Source organism: Suricata suricatta, chromosome 17, assembly GCF_006229205.1.
Source record: "Suricata suricatta isolate VVHF042 chromosome 17, meerkat_22Aug2017_6uvM2_HiC, whole genome shotgun sequence".
NCBI classification, from domain to species: domain Eukaryota; kingdom Metazoa; phylum Chordata; class Mammalia; order Carnivora; family Herpestidae; genus Suricata; species Suricata suricatta.
Window position 1 is genome coordinate 9,703,346 of NC_043716.1, and position 15,421 is coordinate 9,718,766.

The 15,421-nt window shown below is 54.1% G+C and overlaps 1 protein-coding gene across 1 annotated transcript; it reads left to right on the plus strand.

The window, feature by feature from the left end:
* Positions 1-1,795: 1,795 nt before the first annotated feature.
* On the plus strand, positions 1,796-14,651 carry LOC115282720 (multidrug and toxin extrusion protein 2-like). Its single transcript, XM_029928877.1, has 13 exons — positions 1,796-1,807; positions 2,647-2,691; positions 2,904-3,001; positions 3,425-3,522; positions 4,455-4,568; positions 5,278-5,345; positions 6,350-6,458; positions 7,386-7,461; positions 7,888-7,957; positions 12,116-12,248; positions 12,322-12,416; positions 13,049-13,151; positions 14,090-14,651. Exons 1-13 carry the CDS (start codon positions 1,796-1,798, stop codon positions 14,308-14,310), a joined length of 1,242 nt encoding a protein of 413 aa, XP_029784737.1. The 3' UTR covers positions 14,311-14,651.
* The last annotated feature ends 770 nt before the right edge of the window (positions 14,652-15,421 follow it).

Sequence of the window (15,421 nt, forward strand, 5' to 3'; positions counted from 1 at the left end):
ACAAATGGCCATATGTCATTCCCTCTCATTGCCATGTAGTACTCCATCGTGTATATATACCACATCTTCTTGATCCATTCGTCAGGTGATGGACATTTAGGCTCTTTCCATGTTTTGGCTATTGTTGACATTGCTGCTATGAACATTGGGGTACATGTGCTCCTATGCATCAGCATTTCTGTCTCTCTTGGGTAAATCCTCAGCGAACATGATAAACATTCTTATAGAAAAAAATCTTTGTAATGATTTCCTTCAGGTGCATTATGGTAATTGGTGTTGTTTTGTCAATGGCTTTTGATACCAATTTGTATCAATTTTACCACCACTAGCAACACTCTTGTCAGCATACTGTTATTAAATTTTTTTTTGCGGGGCGCTTGGGTGGCTTGGTTGGTTGAGCGTCTGACTTTCATGGTCTCACATTCGTAGATTCAAGCCCATGTCGGGCTCCTTGCTGACAGCTCAGAGCCTGGAGCCTGCTTTGGATTCTGTGTCTCCGACTCTCTCTGCCCCTCCTCTGTTCATTCTGTTTCTCTCTGAAAAATAAATAAACATTAAAAGAATTTTTTAAAAAATTTCCCCAATTAGAAACAGTTTTCACTGCATGTTATTGCAAATGAGCATTTTTTTCATTATTTGTTTTTTCTTCTGGGAACTGTCCAGACAGACTCTTTTAAGCGAGTTAATCTTTTCCTAATCAGTATAACTTGTTAACTAGTATCTTAACCCTTTGTCTGATCATTTTTTAAAAGTTTGTCACTTGCCTTCTAATTTTTTGATATTTTTGACCTAAAGACTTTTTTAAGTTTATTTATTTATTTTGAGAGAGACAGAGCAAGCAAGAGAAGGGCAGAGACAGAATCCCAAGCAGGCGCCACACTGGCAGCGCAGAGCCCCATGTGGGGCTCGAACCCACGAACCATGAGATCAGGCCCTCAGCGGAAATCAAGAGTCTGATATTTATCCAACTGAGCCCACCAGGTGCCCTTTGACCTAAAGAATTTTCATGTATACATAACAGATCCATAAATCCTGTTCTTTAAGAAGTCTTTGATGAGTTTAAAATCCCTTTACCCACTGCAAGATTATATAAACATTTTGCCCGTATTTTCTTGGAGCCCTCTTGTGGCTTTTATTTTTACACGTAAGACTCTAATCCACCTAACACACTTTAAGACTAATTATTGCCTATTCTCCCCTTTCTCTGTTAATTAGTTAAATACCAGCTAAGCAGTGCATCTAGCCGGGTTGGTTTCTGAGTTTCAGGTCCTCATCTGACCCCGTGGTCTGCATGTCTGCTCTGGAATCCACTCTGTTTGGTTTGTTGAGGCTTAGTGACACACGTTACTAGCTGGCAGTGCTGTGTCTTTGGGACGACAGCCCCCCTTTATCCCCCGTGGCACCAGGGAGTGACATGCTTGAGGACGACTCTGGGAAGGGTGACTTTGGGGTGCTTTAAGGCATGCCAAAGCCTGGCAGGAGGTCTGGTCAGGTCCAGATTTCTTCTGTTTTATGGAAACCACCTGCAAAAGTCAGTCCGTCTCCTCCAAGGGTTTGCTAGAACCCGTACTTCGGCCCTTCAGGCCAAGGTGACGGTATCCTGCCAAACAGGGCCACCGGGGCTGGGTCAGAGGAAGAGCCTCCTATAGAGTTATCACTGTGGCACCTCCTTTATCAAATAAAGCAAGTCCCTCCCTTAAAATGCTGCCGCAAAACTTACTAACAAAGTAATAATAAAAATGACAAACAGGATTTACATAATGCTTACTTAACACTTGTGATGCTTAAATGTGGCATGTACTGTTTTGTAAGCATTTTGTGATATTAACTTTACATATATATGCATGTATATATAGCATACACACACATTATCATCCCGTTATAGATGAGGCACAGAGAGGTTAAGTAATTGGCCTAAGATTGCACAGCTCATAAGAAGCAGAGCCAGCCCTTGAACCTAGGTGGTCTGCTCTAGCTCCATGCTCTTAAGCCCTGTGCCAGACTGAGGAGAAGCAGAGGGCAATGGGAAGGGGTGTGGTAGGAAGGCACACGCCCTGGGCCAGGCTCTGGCAGAGGACAGAAAGGGCAGGGGCAGTGCCCTGACTGGCACACACTGACGCACAGGCCCGTCTCCATCCTCTGCAGATAGGAAAGGGCCTGCCGCTCCGTGGGGGCTTGAACCCACTCAGCAGGGCCTACGGGTGGCCGCACTGCCGGGTCCCCGTCTCCTCGCCCAGCCCAAGGCCTCTCCCTCCAGATTCTTGTTTCCAGCAGCCAGAGCCAGGCTCAAGGGCAGTCACAACCCATGGATTTGGACTCTGGTGGGTCCTTCTCTGCAAGCCTTGTCAGAGCCAACACCGCTTGCCTATCTTCCCCGTGGCAGAGCCCGAGCCCTGAGCGGGCCTTTCCCCCGTAGGCAGGGCCAGAGTGCCCCCGAGATGCTAAATGGGCTTCTGCCCACCTGTGGGGTCCCAGACATATTTCGGTGAAATAATGACCCCACACTCAGGTACCAGGGAAATATCTGCTGGTGTTCATCATGTGTGTTTTGGTTTTGGTTTTGGGGGGGGGTTGTTTTTGTTTTGTTTTTTTTGGTAGTCATTGTTTATTTGTGTGTGTCTGGTTTTTTGTTTTTATTTTACACAGGCGATTTTTCTTTACGGCCTGCTGGCAAAATATTTGCAAAATCAGGTACAGGTCCTTGGCCAGAGTGGGGATCCCTGCCCCAGCCCACTGCCCTATTCCAGCGGGAAGGGGTGCCTGGGGCTCTTCCCCTTTCAAAACAACCCCGTGAACCTACTGACCAAGGCCCAGTAAGGAGCCACCCCGCCACCCCGCCACCCCCTGGGCACACCCGGGCCCTGCTCCCCCGCCCCAGCCTGGCCAGTGCTGGTTTATTTCAGGGCATCGTCTGGCCCCAAGTCCTCAGTGGCATTGTGGGCAACTGCATCAACGGCTTGGGCAACTACATCCTGGTTACAGTGCTGAGCCTAGGGGTCAGGTGAGCACCCAGGCTGGGGGGACCCACCAGACCCCCCCCAACACCGACTAGGGCAGGTCAATCACCATCCCTGCCTCATAAAAAGAGCAGAGGCTGCCCCCGCCGTCTAGAAGTGGGGTGCCATGAGGAACTGAGGGCCCCGTTGGTCCCTCAGGCTCTGGGGGACACCCCACCAAGGAGACAGCGAGAGGAGTCTCCTCATCCCTGCCCCAGCCGCCAGGAGAGGCTGCGCGTGGAGACCTGGCAGGGGGACTTGGGGACACCGTAGTAAGGCTCCTGTATGTGGCTGATCTTGGGATGAGGGTGCTGGCTGTACCAGGCCTGGGCCCCCTTCCCCTCCATGCTGGCTTTAGCAGAGGACACCCCGACCCCCAGGGCCAGAGTCGGACCCTGGCACTGGCTCAGCTCTCTCTCCTTTCCCAGGGGCTCTGCTTATGCCAACACTATCTCCCACATCCTACAGACCATCTTCCTCTTTCTCTACATTGTGCTGAAGAAGCTGCACCAGGAGACGTGGGCAGGTGCCTGGGGCCACCCTGCCCTTCGGGGCCTGAGCAGACCTGCAGCAGGCAGGACCCCACCCTGGTGTGGGCTTCATTCAGCAGGTGGACGGAATGCCCGGTCAGAGCCCCGTTGGAGGAGCCTTGTCTCGGGCCTCCCTCCCCTTTGCTCTACCCCTCAGCACCCCTACCCACAAAGGTCCCAGGCCCCCCATCCAATGTGACAAGGCGCAGAGCCCTGCTGGGGGCAGCCCTAGGGAGCTTTCTGGCTGGCTTCCTGATCTCAGGTAAAACCCTAGGTGTGAACAGTGGGCTGAGTGCCCGACATTTCTGACCCCAGTTACGCCACAACACCTTATAATCCCCACTTTATTTACATGGAGGAGATGGAATGAGGTTAAACAGTTAACTCAGAACCACGGAGGCGGTGCACGGTGGGGCTGGACTCGAACCCGTGTCCGTGTACTCCCGGGTCAGGTTCTGAGATTTTCTGCCTCCTGAAAGCTAACTCTGTAGACTGTGGGATCCAGCCCTCTGGACGGGGCCTCATTCACAGGGCAGGGAGTCCTGTGCGGCCACTCTGCTCTCCATGTCTGCACAGCCCTATCTGCCCCGAGAATCCTTTGACCTTGACCTCATGCCATCCTCCCAGCAACTGCTCTGGGGCATCAGGGCAAAGAACTCAGATGAGGGAATGGAACCCAGAAAGGGCAGGGTAGTTGCCCAAGATCCTGTGGTGTCATGGGTGGAATGGGGGAACCTTCCCCCACGCCTGAGGCTCCCAACCCAAGGCGCCCTGTGGTGCACCCTACGGCAAAGCAAAACGCAGAAGGCCTGGGCGTGCTGGGTGGGTCCGGGGTGGGCGGGGTCACGGGCTCGCAGGGGCTCAGGCCGTGGGTGCGCGTGCGTGATGGGCTCCCTGCTCAGCACTTGAGTGGGGCTTCTGTTCCTAGGCTGGTCCGGCCAGTGCCTGCAGGACTGGGGCCCTTTCTTCTCTCTGGCTATCCCCAGCATGCTCATGATATGCATTGAGTGGTGGGCCTACGAGATCGGGAGCTTCCTCATGGGTACGTCTCGGGGAACCTTGTGGGCAGCCCGGAAGCCCCTTGCCCAGATGGCGGTTTGGCAGCCTCAGTCAGGTCAGGGCTGTTGCTCTTTCTGGGTTATGCGCTCCCAGAAGACCTGGGCTTTTCATGTTACAGGATCCCAGCTCTGCCCTGCACGGGCCTGCACGAGCGGTGTTCGAGTCAGTGAGGGAAGCGAGGGACTGAACCAATTTGGGTGTGAGCGGGCCGGGGCCAGGCAGGCGTGGGGCTCTCACCTGACACCCATGTGCTCACCGGAGCACCCAGTGCAGAGCCCACGCAGCCTGAGAATCAGAAAGGCCTGCGTGAGAATGGCCCCTGAGAGAGCTTCTGGTCCAACCCTTGCGTCCCATTTACAGATGGGCAAGAACAAGAGACTGTCCAGAGTCACAGTGGCAGGGCTGGGACCGAAACGTGGGTCTCTTAATCTTGGTCCAGGTCTGTTTTCTCTCCCTCACCATATGCCATGTTACTCCAGGGAGTTCAACTCCAAAGTCAAAGCATACAGGGAACAAACACCCTGCAAGAGATTCCGCCACAGCTGGGTGGGATTTTCCTGCGAGGCTGAGGGTCTCCCAGGAACCCGTTCTGTTGCAAATCTGCCCCATTGGAAATCATCTGCCCCTCTGCCTCCAAAGCAGAGGGGAGTCCTGTCCCACATCTGTGGGGTCACCGTGTGCCTCCCCCACAGGCCTGCTCAGCGTGCTGGACCTCTCCGGCCAGGCCATCCTCTACGAATTGGCCTCCATGGTCTACATGGTGCGTATCTTATGGGGGTATCTTCCCCACGCCCTCCTGCAGGCCCGGCCTTGCTAACGGCCTGGGGTGTCACAGGAGAGGGGCAGGCTGTCTCCCTAAGGCCATTTCTCTCTCCTGAGGGACCTCCCTGAGCCTCCTGTACCCATTAGGTACATTAGGTACAGGCCCAGGCCCTGACACACACAGATGGCACCCAGCTGCTCCTCTAGGAGTCATACTGAATTCACATGTTAGAATTTTTAAATTAATTAGTGCCATTTAAAAACGGGGAGATGGAGCCCGGATAGCTCAGTCGGTAGAGCATAAAAACGGGGAGATTTTACATCATAATCAGAATTTTTGCATTTTCTTGGAAAACGGGACATTCCATTTAGGAGCGGGCCCACATTCCTGCACACCCCCAGTCACCGAGAGAGCTGGGTGATGGCATCTCTCGCGGGGGAAGGGGGGCTCTGCTGAGTCCCCAGAGCTCCCTCCTCTTCTTACAGAGACATGAATTGTCCCATGTCACTGTGTATGCCTCTGGCAGCCTCCTGGGGACATACAGACTGCAACCCCTTGGAGACATGCAGTCCGGGTTTAAGTCTACACTTACAGCACAAATGTATAAGGTGCTTAATTTTACAAAGGGTTTCTACAGAACTTGGTTTTTCTTACAGGGAGCTTTTCTGATATACTTATGACCACATTCACCCCTTAAAAATGCACTTACGAGGTTTTGGCAACAGTGCCTGTGATGCTTGGTGGAGCAGGTGGGGGCAGACTGAGGGGCTCCCCACCCCATCTCCCAACCTCAGCCGTGAATGCCGTCTCTCCTCACGTTGCCTTCCCAGGATCCATCCTGCCTTCCTGCTCTGCTCTCCTCCCTCTGGCCCCGGGATGGAGGCTTGAAGGGCTGCTTCCCCCACCACCCCGCAGCCCAGGCCTCTTCCTGGCGCAGGACTCAGCCCTTTCCAGGGGTAGGAAGTTGATTCTACTGACAGCCCCTTAACCTCTGATCCCAGATTCCCTTGGGGCTCAGCAATGCTGTGTGTGTCCGCGTGGGGATGGCCCTGGGAGCTGCAGATATAGTGCAAGCTAAGCGGTCAGTCAAGTCAGCCCTGCTCTGCACAGGTGAGTGGAATCCTCCGGGGGGGTGGGGCGGGGCTTGGGAAGCTGGAGCCTGGGGCAGGGGACAGATCTACAATACCAGGCCCAGAGGAGCCTCAGCTGAGTTGATGCCACCTTCCTGCCGCCCCCCACCCCCCCGAGCTGCAAACCTCTCTTGTCCTGCACGCCTTCCCTGCTGCTGTTCATGGGTTCTCCCAGGGACAGGTCACTGGTTCCCACCCCTCCCCTTCCTGTGACCCTGTTAAGTCCCTTCCTTCCTCCCCAGGCTTCTCCTTCCAGCTGTCCAGGGTCCTTCTGCAAAACTGCCCTCCCAGCGTCCCCGAGGTTCTCAGGACCTGCCTGCCCCGTCCCCGCCCTCAGGAGGAGCCAATCTCGTTCCTCCTCCGGGGCTCTGCTGTCCGATGCGGACAGATTCAGACGGCTCGTCTGTGGAGAGCAGCGGTTCTTGGGCTTAAGACTATTAAGAGTCAGCTGGAAAGATCAGAATCAGCCTGGCGGGCCTCACCCCCCAAGGAGTTTCTGATTCAATGGGTCTGAGATGGGGTCTGAGAACCTCCATTTCTTTTTTTTTTAATGTTTGTTTATTTTTGAGAGAGAGAGTGAGTGGGGGAGGAACAGAGAAGAGGAGACACAGAATCCGTAGCAGGGTCCAGGCCCTGAGCTGTCAGCACGGAGCCTGACGCGGGGCTCAAACTCACGGACGGCAAAATCATGACCTGAGCCGACGTCCGATGCTTAACCGACTGAGTCACCCAGGTGCCCCTGAGAACCTCCATTTCTATCAAGTTACCAGGTGCTGCTGCTGGTCCAGGAACCCCACTTTGAGAACCACAGGAGGAAAGGCATTTCCTATGCTGCCCTGCCTTGCACTGACCTAAGCTGGGCTCCTCCACGGGTTGGGGGGCAAATGCTCTTCCTTTTCTCTTCCAGGCGGCACCTCGCTGGTTGTGGGCATCCTGTTGAGCATCCTGAAAAATAAACTGGGGCATATTTTTACAAATGATGAGTAGGTAATCCGTTTTCTTCAGAAATGTCAGAGTGGCTGGCAGCTGGTCCTCAGAGACTCATCCCCTGGCCGGCTCAGCGCTAGGCCCAGAGGAAGCAGGAGCAGTGTCGACTTTGCTCTCACCAGGAAGAAGCTAGCGTCAATGCCCAGACCCCACCCCCACCCCAGACCACGGCCTCCATCACGTGCTGGTCTGAGGACAGGAGGCTGGGTGCAGGGCAGTATAAAATTGTGGGGCTCTGCTGGAGCATAAGACGACCCACAGACGTGCAGAAACAGGGCTGGGAGTGTCAGGCGTGGGGGAGGGGTAGCTACCGCTATTCCAATCATTTTTAGGACGCAGTAGAACAGGGAGGATGTGGGTCTCAAGAACACAGTCATGTCTCAATGCTCCAGTGAATGTTCTTTTTCCTGTTTCTCCTGCAGAGACGTCATTGCCCTGGTGAACAAGGTCCTGCCGATTTACATCGTCTTTCAGCTCTTTGAGGCCTTCTGTGTGAGTACCGCCCTGATGGGAAGCCTGACTCCCCGGTGCAACTCTGCACCGGGCTGCGACCATTAACTCATTAAAAGAAACCGTCAGATGGGATCCGCTATTGCTTTTGCCACAGGATGTTGTTAAGGACACTCTTCATATATATCTATTTGTCACAGCTGGGAATTCTTGCAGCTAAAGGCTGGCAATGGGAACTCCTCAGGGAATTAAGGTTGCCTTTCCTCAGTGGGCAGCCCTTCTGTGTTCCCCGAGGAAGCTGAGCAAATGCATTTATTCCTGGGATAAACCCCTCCTGGTCACAGGGTAGATCTTGTTTAGCTGTCGCTGAATTTGGTTTGCCAACATTGTGTTAAAGATTTTACGTCTATATTCATGAAGGACGTTCGCCTGTTAATTTTTATCTTTTCTTGGTGATATCTTAATCTGCCTTTGGTATCAGGGTAACACTAGCCTCATAGGATTCTGAACGTGCCCTCTCAGACTTTCTGAGTTTGTGAAGGGTTGGTAATTTTTTTTTGTTAAATTGTTTTTTAATGTTTATTTAATTTTGAGAGAGCGAGCGTGAGCAAGCAAGCATGAGTTGGGGAGGGGCAGAGAGAGGAGTCACAGAATCTGAAGCAGGCTCCAGGCTCTGAGCTGCCAGCACAGAGCCTGACATGGGGTTTGAACTTACTAACTGTGAGATCATGACCTGAGCCAAAGTGGGATGGTCAACCAACTGAGCCACCCAGGCGCCCCTCTTCTTTAAATATTGGACAGAATTCACCAGTGAAGCCATCTGGGCCTGGGCTTTTGTCAGAAGATTTTTAAATTAATTCCATTTATTTATTTGTTATAGATCTCTTCACTTTCTATTTCTTGTTGAGCTACTTTCAGTAATCTGTGTCTTTCAAGTAACTTATTTACTTAAACTAAATTTGTCTAATTCTTTGGCACCAAATCTCTCACAGTATTTCCTTATGATCCTTTTCTTTATGGCGAGTGGTAATGTCCCTTCTTCAACACCTGATTTTGGTAATTTGCGTCTGTACTTTCTTACTTTCTTGGTCTTACTTTACCAAGGTCAGATCCTTGGCAAATGTTCCTCCCTTTTGTGGATATCATCAAAGACATAGAATTTTAGGTTTCGTTGATTTTGTTTTTTTTCTGTTGTCTATGTCAGTCATTTCCCCTCTCATCATTATTTCCATTCTTCTGCATTATTTTCGGTATTGTTTGCTCTTACTTGTTCCTTAACGTGGGATATTGGGCTATGGGTTTGAGGCCTTTCTTCTTTCTGGATATAAGCATTTACAGCTATGCATTTCTAAGGACTGGGTTAGTGACATCAAGTAAATGTGATACGTTATTTTACTCTTCATTCAAAATATTTAAAAATTTCTCCTGTTATTTCTTCTTTGTGTTAACTTCCAAATACTGGGGGCATTCCCATATTTCTTTCCTGTCGGCGTCTCTAACTGAATTCTCTTGTGTGATCTCATACAGCCCCATCCAGAGAATGTCGTGGGTAACCTTTCTCTGACGCCTCTTGTTTTATTTAGGAATTTGTCTAGACTTTTCCTCTGAATCCTGCCTCCTCTATAGCCTGGGGCTGCTATCTCTACTCAGTTTTGTTTTCTGGGGTTTTTTCTATGTTTATTTTTAGGCTTAGCTCACTAGGGGCCGCACCCCTGGGTCTGCACAGCTCAGGGTTTGGGCAGTTACCGGCCAGAGGCTGCGTCCAAACCCCTGGCAGCTGGGAGGCTTCCATTCTCCGAGGAAGGATCCGGATGTGCATGGGGACTCCTTTCGAGTCTTCCGGCTCTTACTCCCTTCTGGCTTCTCTTGTGTCTCTTCTGTCCACGTGCACAGGCTCCACCGTCCACGACGCGGGGGAGGCTCGGGCCTGCTCTGGGCTCTGCTACGTGGACGCACAGCCTCCAATCGACGTGGGAAATAACGGAGCACACATCAAGCTCCCTCTCCCCATAGCCCGGTGGTTTCGCCTCCCCGTCAGATTCCTGCTCAGTGTGCCCGTCTGCTGCTCCTCCCAGACAGGCCCACAGCCAGACTGGTAGGGCCACTGGCCCTTCCTGTGTGCTTGCCTCTGAAATCATCACTGTGACTCAAAATCCTTTAAAGGGCTTCTCAGCCTTGGCCCCGCGACATTTCAGGATGGATAATCCTTCGTTGTAGGGAGGCCCTGGGCCCTGCAGGGTGTTTAACATCGTCCCTGGCCTCAAGCCACTAGATGCAGGTAGCGCCCCTGGTTGTGACAACCCAAACCAGCTCCCGACGCTGCCAAATGTCCGCTGGGGGGGGGCGACATCACCCCCCGGGGTTGAGATACTTGTTCAGGGCTCATCAGTCATAATTTGGGAGAAGTCTTACTAACCAAAACAGGTCTTCTGTGTCGTAATATAGAATAGTGGGAAACAAGCACACCACATTTCAGAGTTCAGGAGGCTGTACGGCTCCTCTACCGAACGCATTACCTCTTGGCTCAAAAGTGTGAAAGCAAACCATGGAATACTCCACATCCTTTTTATCTTTTTTTTTTTAAGTTTATTATTTTTTAAAATATTTCTTTTTGAGAGACAGAGACAGAATGCAAATGGGTTAGGGGCAGAGAGAGAGGGAGACACAGAATTGGAAGCAGGTTCCAGGCTCTGAGCGGTCAGCACAGAGTCTGACGTGGGGCTCGAACTCATGAACTGCAAGATCATGACCTGAGCTGAAGTCAGACATTTAGCCAACTGAGCCACCCAGGTGTCCCCAAAACGTTTGTTTATTTTGAGAGAGAGAGAGAGACAGAGCAGGGAAGGGGCAGAGAGAGAGAGAGAATTCTAAGCAGCCTCTGTGCTGTCAGCATGGAGCCCGAAGCTCGAACCCACAAACTACAAGATTATGACCTGAGCCAAAACCAAGAACCGGATGCTCAACCGACTGAGCCACCCAGGTGCCCCACTCCATATCCTTTATCTTAACAAAATGAAAATAACCAAATAGCTCATTGTCAGTAGCGCTGCACAAGCAGGAGCTGTGCCTGTCGCTCTCTATTTCATCAGCTCTGAGATCAGGTTTGGAGGATGAGACTAGTAGAGTAAAACAGAGTTAGTGCTTTCTCCAGAGTCATGCTTGTCTGTGAGCATTACGGGGACAGCAGAAGCCAGGGCTGCGTGTCCCATCTGGAGCAGACGACACCTTTGTTTGCCACGTGCGGTATCCAGAATGATGGCCCCCCAAGATCTCCATGCCCTAATCCCCAGACTTGTGACTGTCATGTGGCAAAAGGGGGCTGCAGATGTGATTAAGGAAAAGAGCTTGAGGCGGGGAGATGATCCTGGATTATCCAATGACCCAAAGTAATCTCAGGGTTCTCACAGGCGAGAGAGGCAGGCAGACAGAGGGAGAAGACAGACACCACGACAGCAGCAGAGGGTGGACCCATGCCACCACTGTCTGGGGGCCGGGAATGCAGGGCGACCTCTAGAGGCTGGAAAAGGCAAAGACACAGATTCTCCGCTGCGGCCTCCCGGAGTCCGCCCTGACTAGAGGGCGGGGAGACCCATTCAGGGGACTCGTAACCTCCAGGACCAGAAGACAGTACACGTGTCTTGTGCTAAACCTCGGACTGACAGCAATCTGCGGCGGCGGCAGTGCAAAGGCAGCACCACGCAACTCTGTGTGACGTGTGTCTGGCCTCTGGGGCCAGCTGGTGGTCGGTTTCCGATCTTCCCTTGACCTTCTAGAGAGGCAGTCCTAGGGTGGAGGTGGAGACGGGGCTGTGTTCAAGATGCAGCTACTCTTGGGGCACCTGGGTGGCTCAGTCGGTTGAGTGTCTGGCTTCGGCTCAGGTCATGATCTCACGGTCTGTGGGTTCGAGCCCCGCATCGGGCTCTGTGCTGACAGCTAGCTCAGAGCCTGGAGCCTGCTTCGGATTCTGTGTCTCCCTCTCTCTCTGACCCTCCCCTGCTCATACTCTGTCTCTCAAAAATAAATAAAAAACATTAAAAAAAATTTAAGATGCAGCTACTCTTGTGCACCCTGACTCGGTCTCCCCACGGGACATGGGCTTAGAATGACACCAGGCCGTGCGAAGTGAGAAGAGGGCCCCCTGCAGGATCCCCGCCATCGGTCTCACGCCCGCCTCTCGCCCCTCTCTGCCTCCACCCCCAGTGCGTCTATGGCGGGATTCTGAGAGGAACTGGCAAGCAGGCCTTCGGAGCCATCGTCAACACGGTCATGTATTACGTCATCGGCCTCCCGCTGGGCATCGTTCTGACCTTCGTGGTCAGAATGAGTATCATGGGTACGTACTGCAAGGGAGAGTGGGAAGAGGCCTGGGGGGACCTCTGTCTCCATCTGTCACTTGTCTCCCGCAGGCCTCTGGCTAGGCATGCTGGCCTGCGGCCTCCTGGGAGCGGCTGCCTTCGCTGTCTACACCGCCCGGCTGGACTGGAAGCTAGCTGCAGAGGAGGTGAGCGGGTGTGGCCGCCAGCCCGGCCAAGCATGCAGAAATGCCGAGCGCGTTGGGCCTCAGGAGCAGGGACCTGTGGGCTAAGCGGGGAGGGTGGGCGTCACGGAGGGGCCCCCTCAGCCTCAACATCTCCTGGCGCCAAACTGGACCCCAGATGGTGCCAGTACACTCTCTAATTTCAAGGAGAGGCGCACACCCCAAAATCCTTCCTCGGCCAGGCCAAGCTGCAGGAAACCAAAGCAAAGGGCTCAAACTAGTCTGAACCTGGACAAGCCCGACTTTGGAAGGGGGAACACCATCAACCTGTCCAACGTCCTCTTGGCCAAACATTTTCTTTCTTTTTAACGTTTATTTCTGAGATAGAGCGTGAGCGGGGAAGGGGCAGAGAAAGGGAGACACAGAATCTGAAGACAGCCTGACACAGGGCTCGAACCCATGAACCAGGAGATCATGACCTGAGCCAAAGTCAGATGCTGAACTGACTGAGCCGCCCAGGCACCGCTTGGCCGAACTTTTTTAAACAGGGCAGGCCAATGTCTGCTTCTCAGACACAGTAAAGGGGACAACTCAGTCTGAAGGCAGAGTCGGGGGAGGGAGGTGTACTCTCAAAGACCATGAATCTGCTCTTTTAGGCCCGGAAACACGCGGGGCTGCTGCCGCAGAGCACTGACAGCACAGTGGCCACAGTGACCACGGTCCCCAGACCTGGGCCTGCAGAAGCTGTCACATCTTCAGGTAAGGTCTCCGTGCTTCTGCCGGGTAGGCACCAATGCTGGCAGCAAACTGCCCCTGGCTGCTGTGTATGCCCTGGGCAAGTCCAAGTCCAAGCTGCCGGTCCCCATCTTGGCACAAACATGGTGTCCTGAGTGCCAGGAAGGCGACACTACCACTGTGACTCAACAGGCCCCGCAGGAAGCACCTCGCATCCTTAGCCTTGGGAGGTAGTGAGGAGGCCAGGCTGAGAGCCTAGGTCTCTTCCCTGACGGTGGTCCCACCACTGGAAAAGGTGAGAAGATCCCAGTGTGGGCCCGTCAGACTCGAGAGTTCTCACCACTGATGCCCAGCCGAGGCCAGAAGGCCACATCGGCCTCCAGCAGGTGGGCCCGGGCCGGTCGTCCTGGCTGGACTGGGCGGTAGGGGCACCTCCCCTGCCGCCCTCCCTGTAGCCAGCAGACCGGTGGGCACCTCGGCTGTACATCCAGCGTCTCTGTGAGGGGCGGGGGCCTTGGCCTGGGGCCTAGGGGCCCTCCTGTCCCGGGCTGGCGGGGGGTGCCCGGTGTGTATGTTCGTAGCCCAGAGCCCTCGCTTACCTCCATGACTGCATCTCACCCTGGGCTCTGGCGTCCTCAGCACCGTCGTGAGCTAGGTGACGACAGCTCTGGGAGCTTAGAGTGTCGTGAGACTACAGTGAGGTCCGACCGACCGAGCGCTTAAAACGTCCTCCGACGGCACATGTGGGAGTTACGCTCAGTCGTGTGGTCGCAGGGCTCAGGCAGGAACGCGCCCCCTGCGGTCTCACCAGCAGCCTTAGCTCTGCACCAGGCTCACGTGTTGAGGTGCTTCCCCCGTGACCTCATACAGCAGGACCAGGGCACCCGGGCATCCTGGGTCTAAGGCCGCAGCTCTCTCCGGGCCCCCGGCACCGCTGATCTTGCTCCGGTTTGCCTCTGCAGTGGCCACGGGCAGCTCTCGCGGCGTCACCCTGACGATGTATTTGAGGCCCGAGGGCCAGCAGGACCTCATGAGGACTCCAGAGGCGGCCCAGGCCCTTTCGGCTCCAGCCAGCAGACTGTCGGCCAAACAGCTGGCCATCCGCCGCGGGGCTGCGCTGGGGATGGTGTCAGCCACGCTGACGGCGGGGCTGGTCATCCGGCTCCTGACCTCCAGACACTAGCGGAGCAGCCGGCGACGGGAAGGAGGTCAGGAGTGGCCACACCCCCAGGGCCTCCACGCCAGGCCCCCTATGACAGCACCTGGGGACCCAGTGTGGGTGAACGTACAGTGTGGACCACACCTCAAAAACAAGACCTGCAGCTGGTGCCTTGTGTGACCGGACGGTTCTGTCAAACTGGTTTTCGCTTCTCTGCTCTTTAAGAGGGCGTCAGCTGACCAGAGAGGGACCCTCCTGGGGTTGGTATTCCTGGTAAGGATGTAAATGGCTTCAAATCGGGAGATTTCAAATCAAAACACATTCAGAAAAACCAGTCATCCAATTAAAAATTACGTATTTCCTCAGCGAGTCTGCTGCCCGGGTCTGTTCACAAAGCCCCTGAGAAGCCTGGACGAGGGGGCCTGGGCACCCCTCAAGGGCAGCCCGGTTTGCCACGCGTGCACCCCGCCCCCGGGGCCCCTGCAGATCCGGGCACTGGGAAACCCTGAAAGGGCAGGTGCTGTCTGGCTGTCCCCAGACCCTGCATGCCATCAGCACTGAGTTGGTCACGGGCCTTGAGAAGCCCTGTTGTTACAGCAGCGACAGGGTAGAGACAAGGGTAGCAAAACTCAGATCGATCGCTTGGCCACGCAGCCTCAGGACAAAACGCGATGTCGACCCAAATTCTAGGCTGCTTTTCTTTGAGGTCTGTGACTGCCGAACCCCACGCCGAATGAGCCACATGCTGCCATCCAAAGTGGAGGCAGCCTGGCCTCCACTGCCGCAGTCCCCTAGGCATCAGTGGCTCTGTGTGCATTCACAAACAAAATGATCGAAGCCAATTGAAAAAAAACAAAAAAGGATGCACAGGATGTAATCCCTGTTTGAAGAGTCAACATGGATTCATGCTGGGTCAGTACCCGCCGACAGCCCGGGCCTCCGGCTCACGGGGAGGCCGAGCCTGACGCCCGTGTCTGAGCCAAACCCCGCGGTGAGCGTCTGCCGACCAAACAGAACGACCGAGAACGGGGCACAGAGCAGCGGTGTCGTTTCCGCAAACGTGTTCTAAGGTTAAAACGTTATCAACAGAAAAGGGTGCCATGGCCAAGGAAGTTTGGGAAACGACCCCCACTCA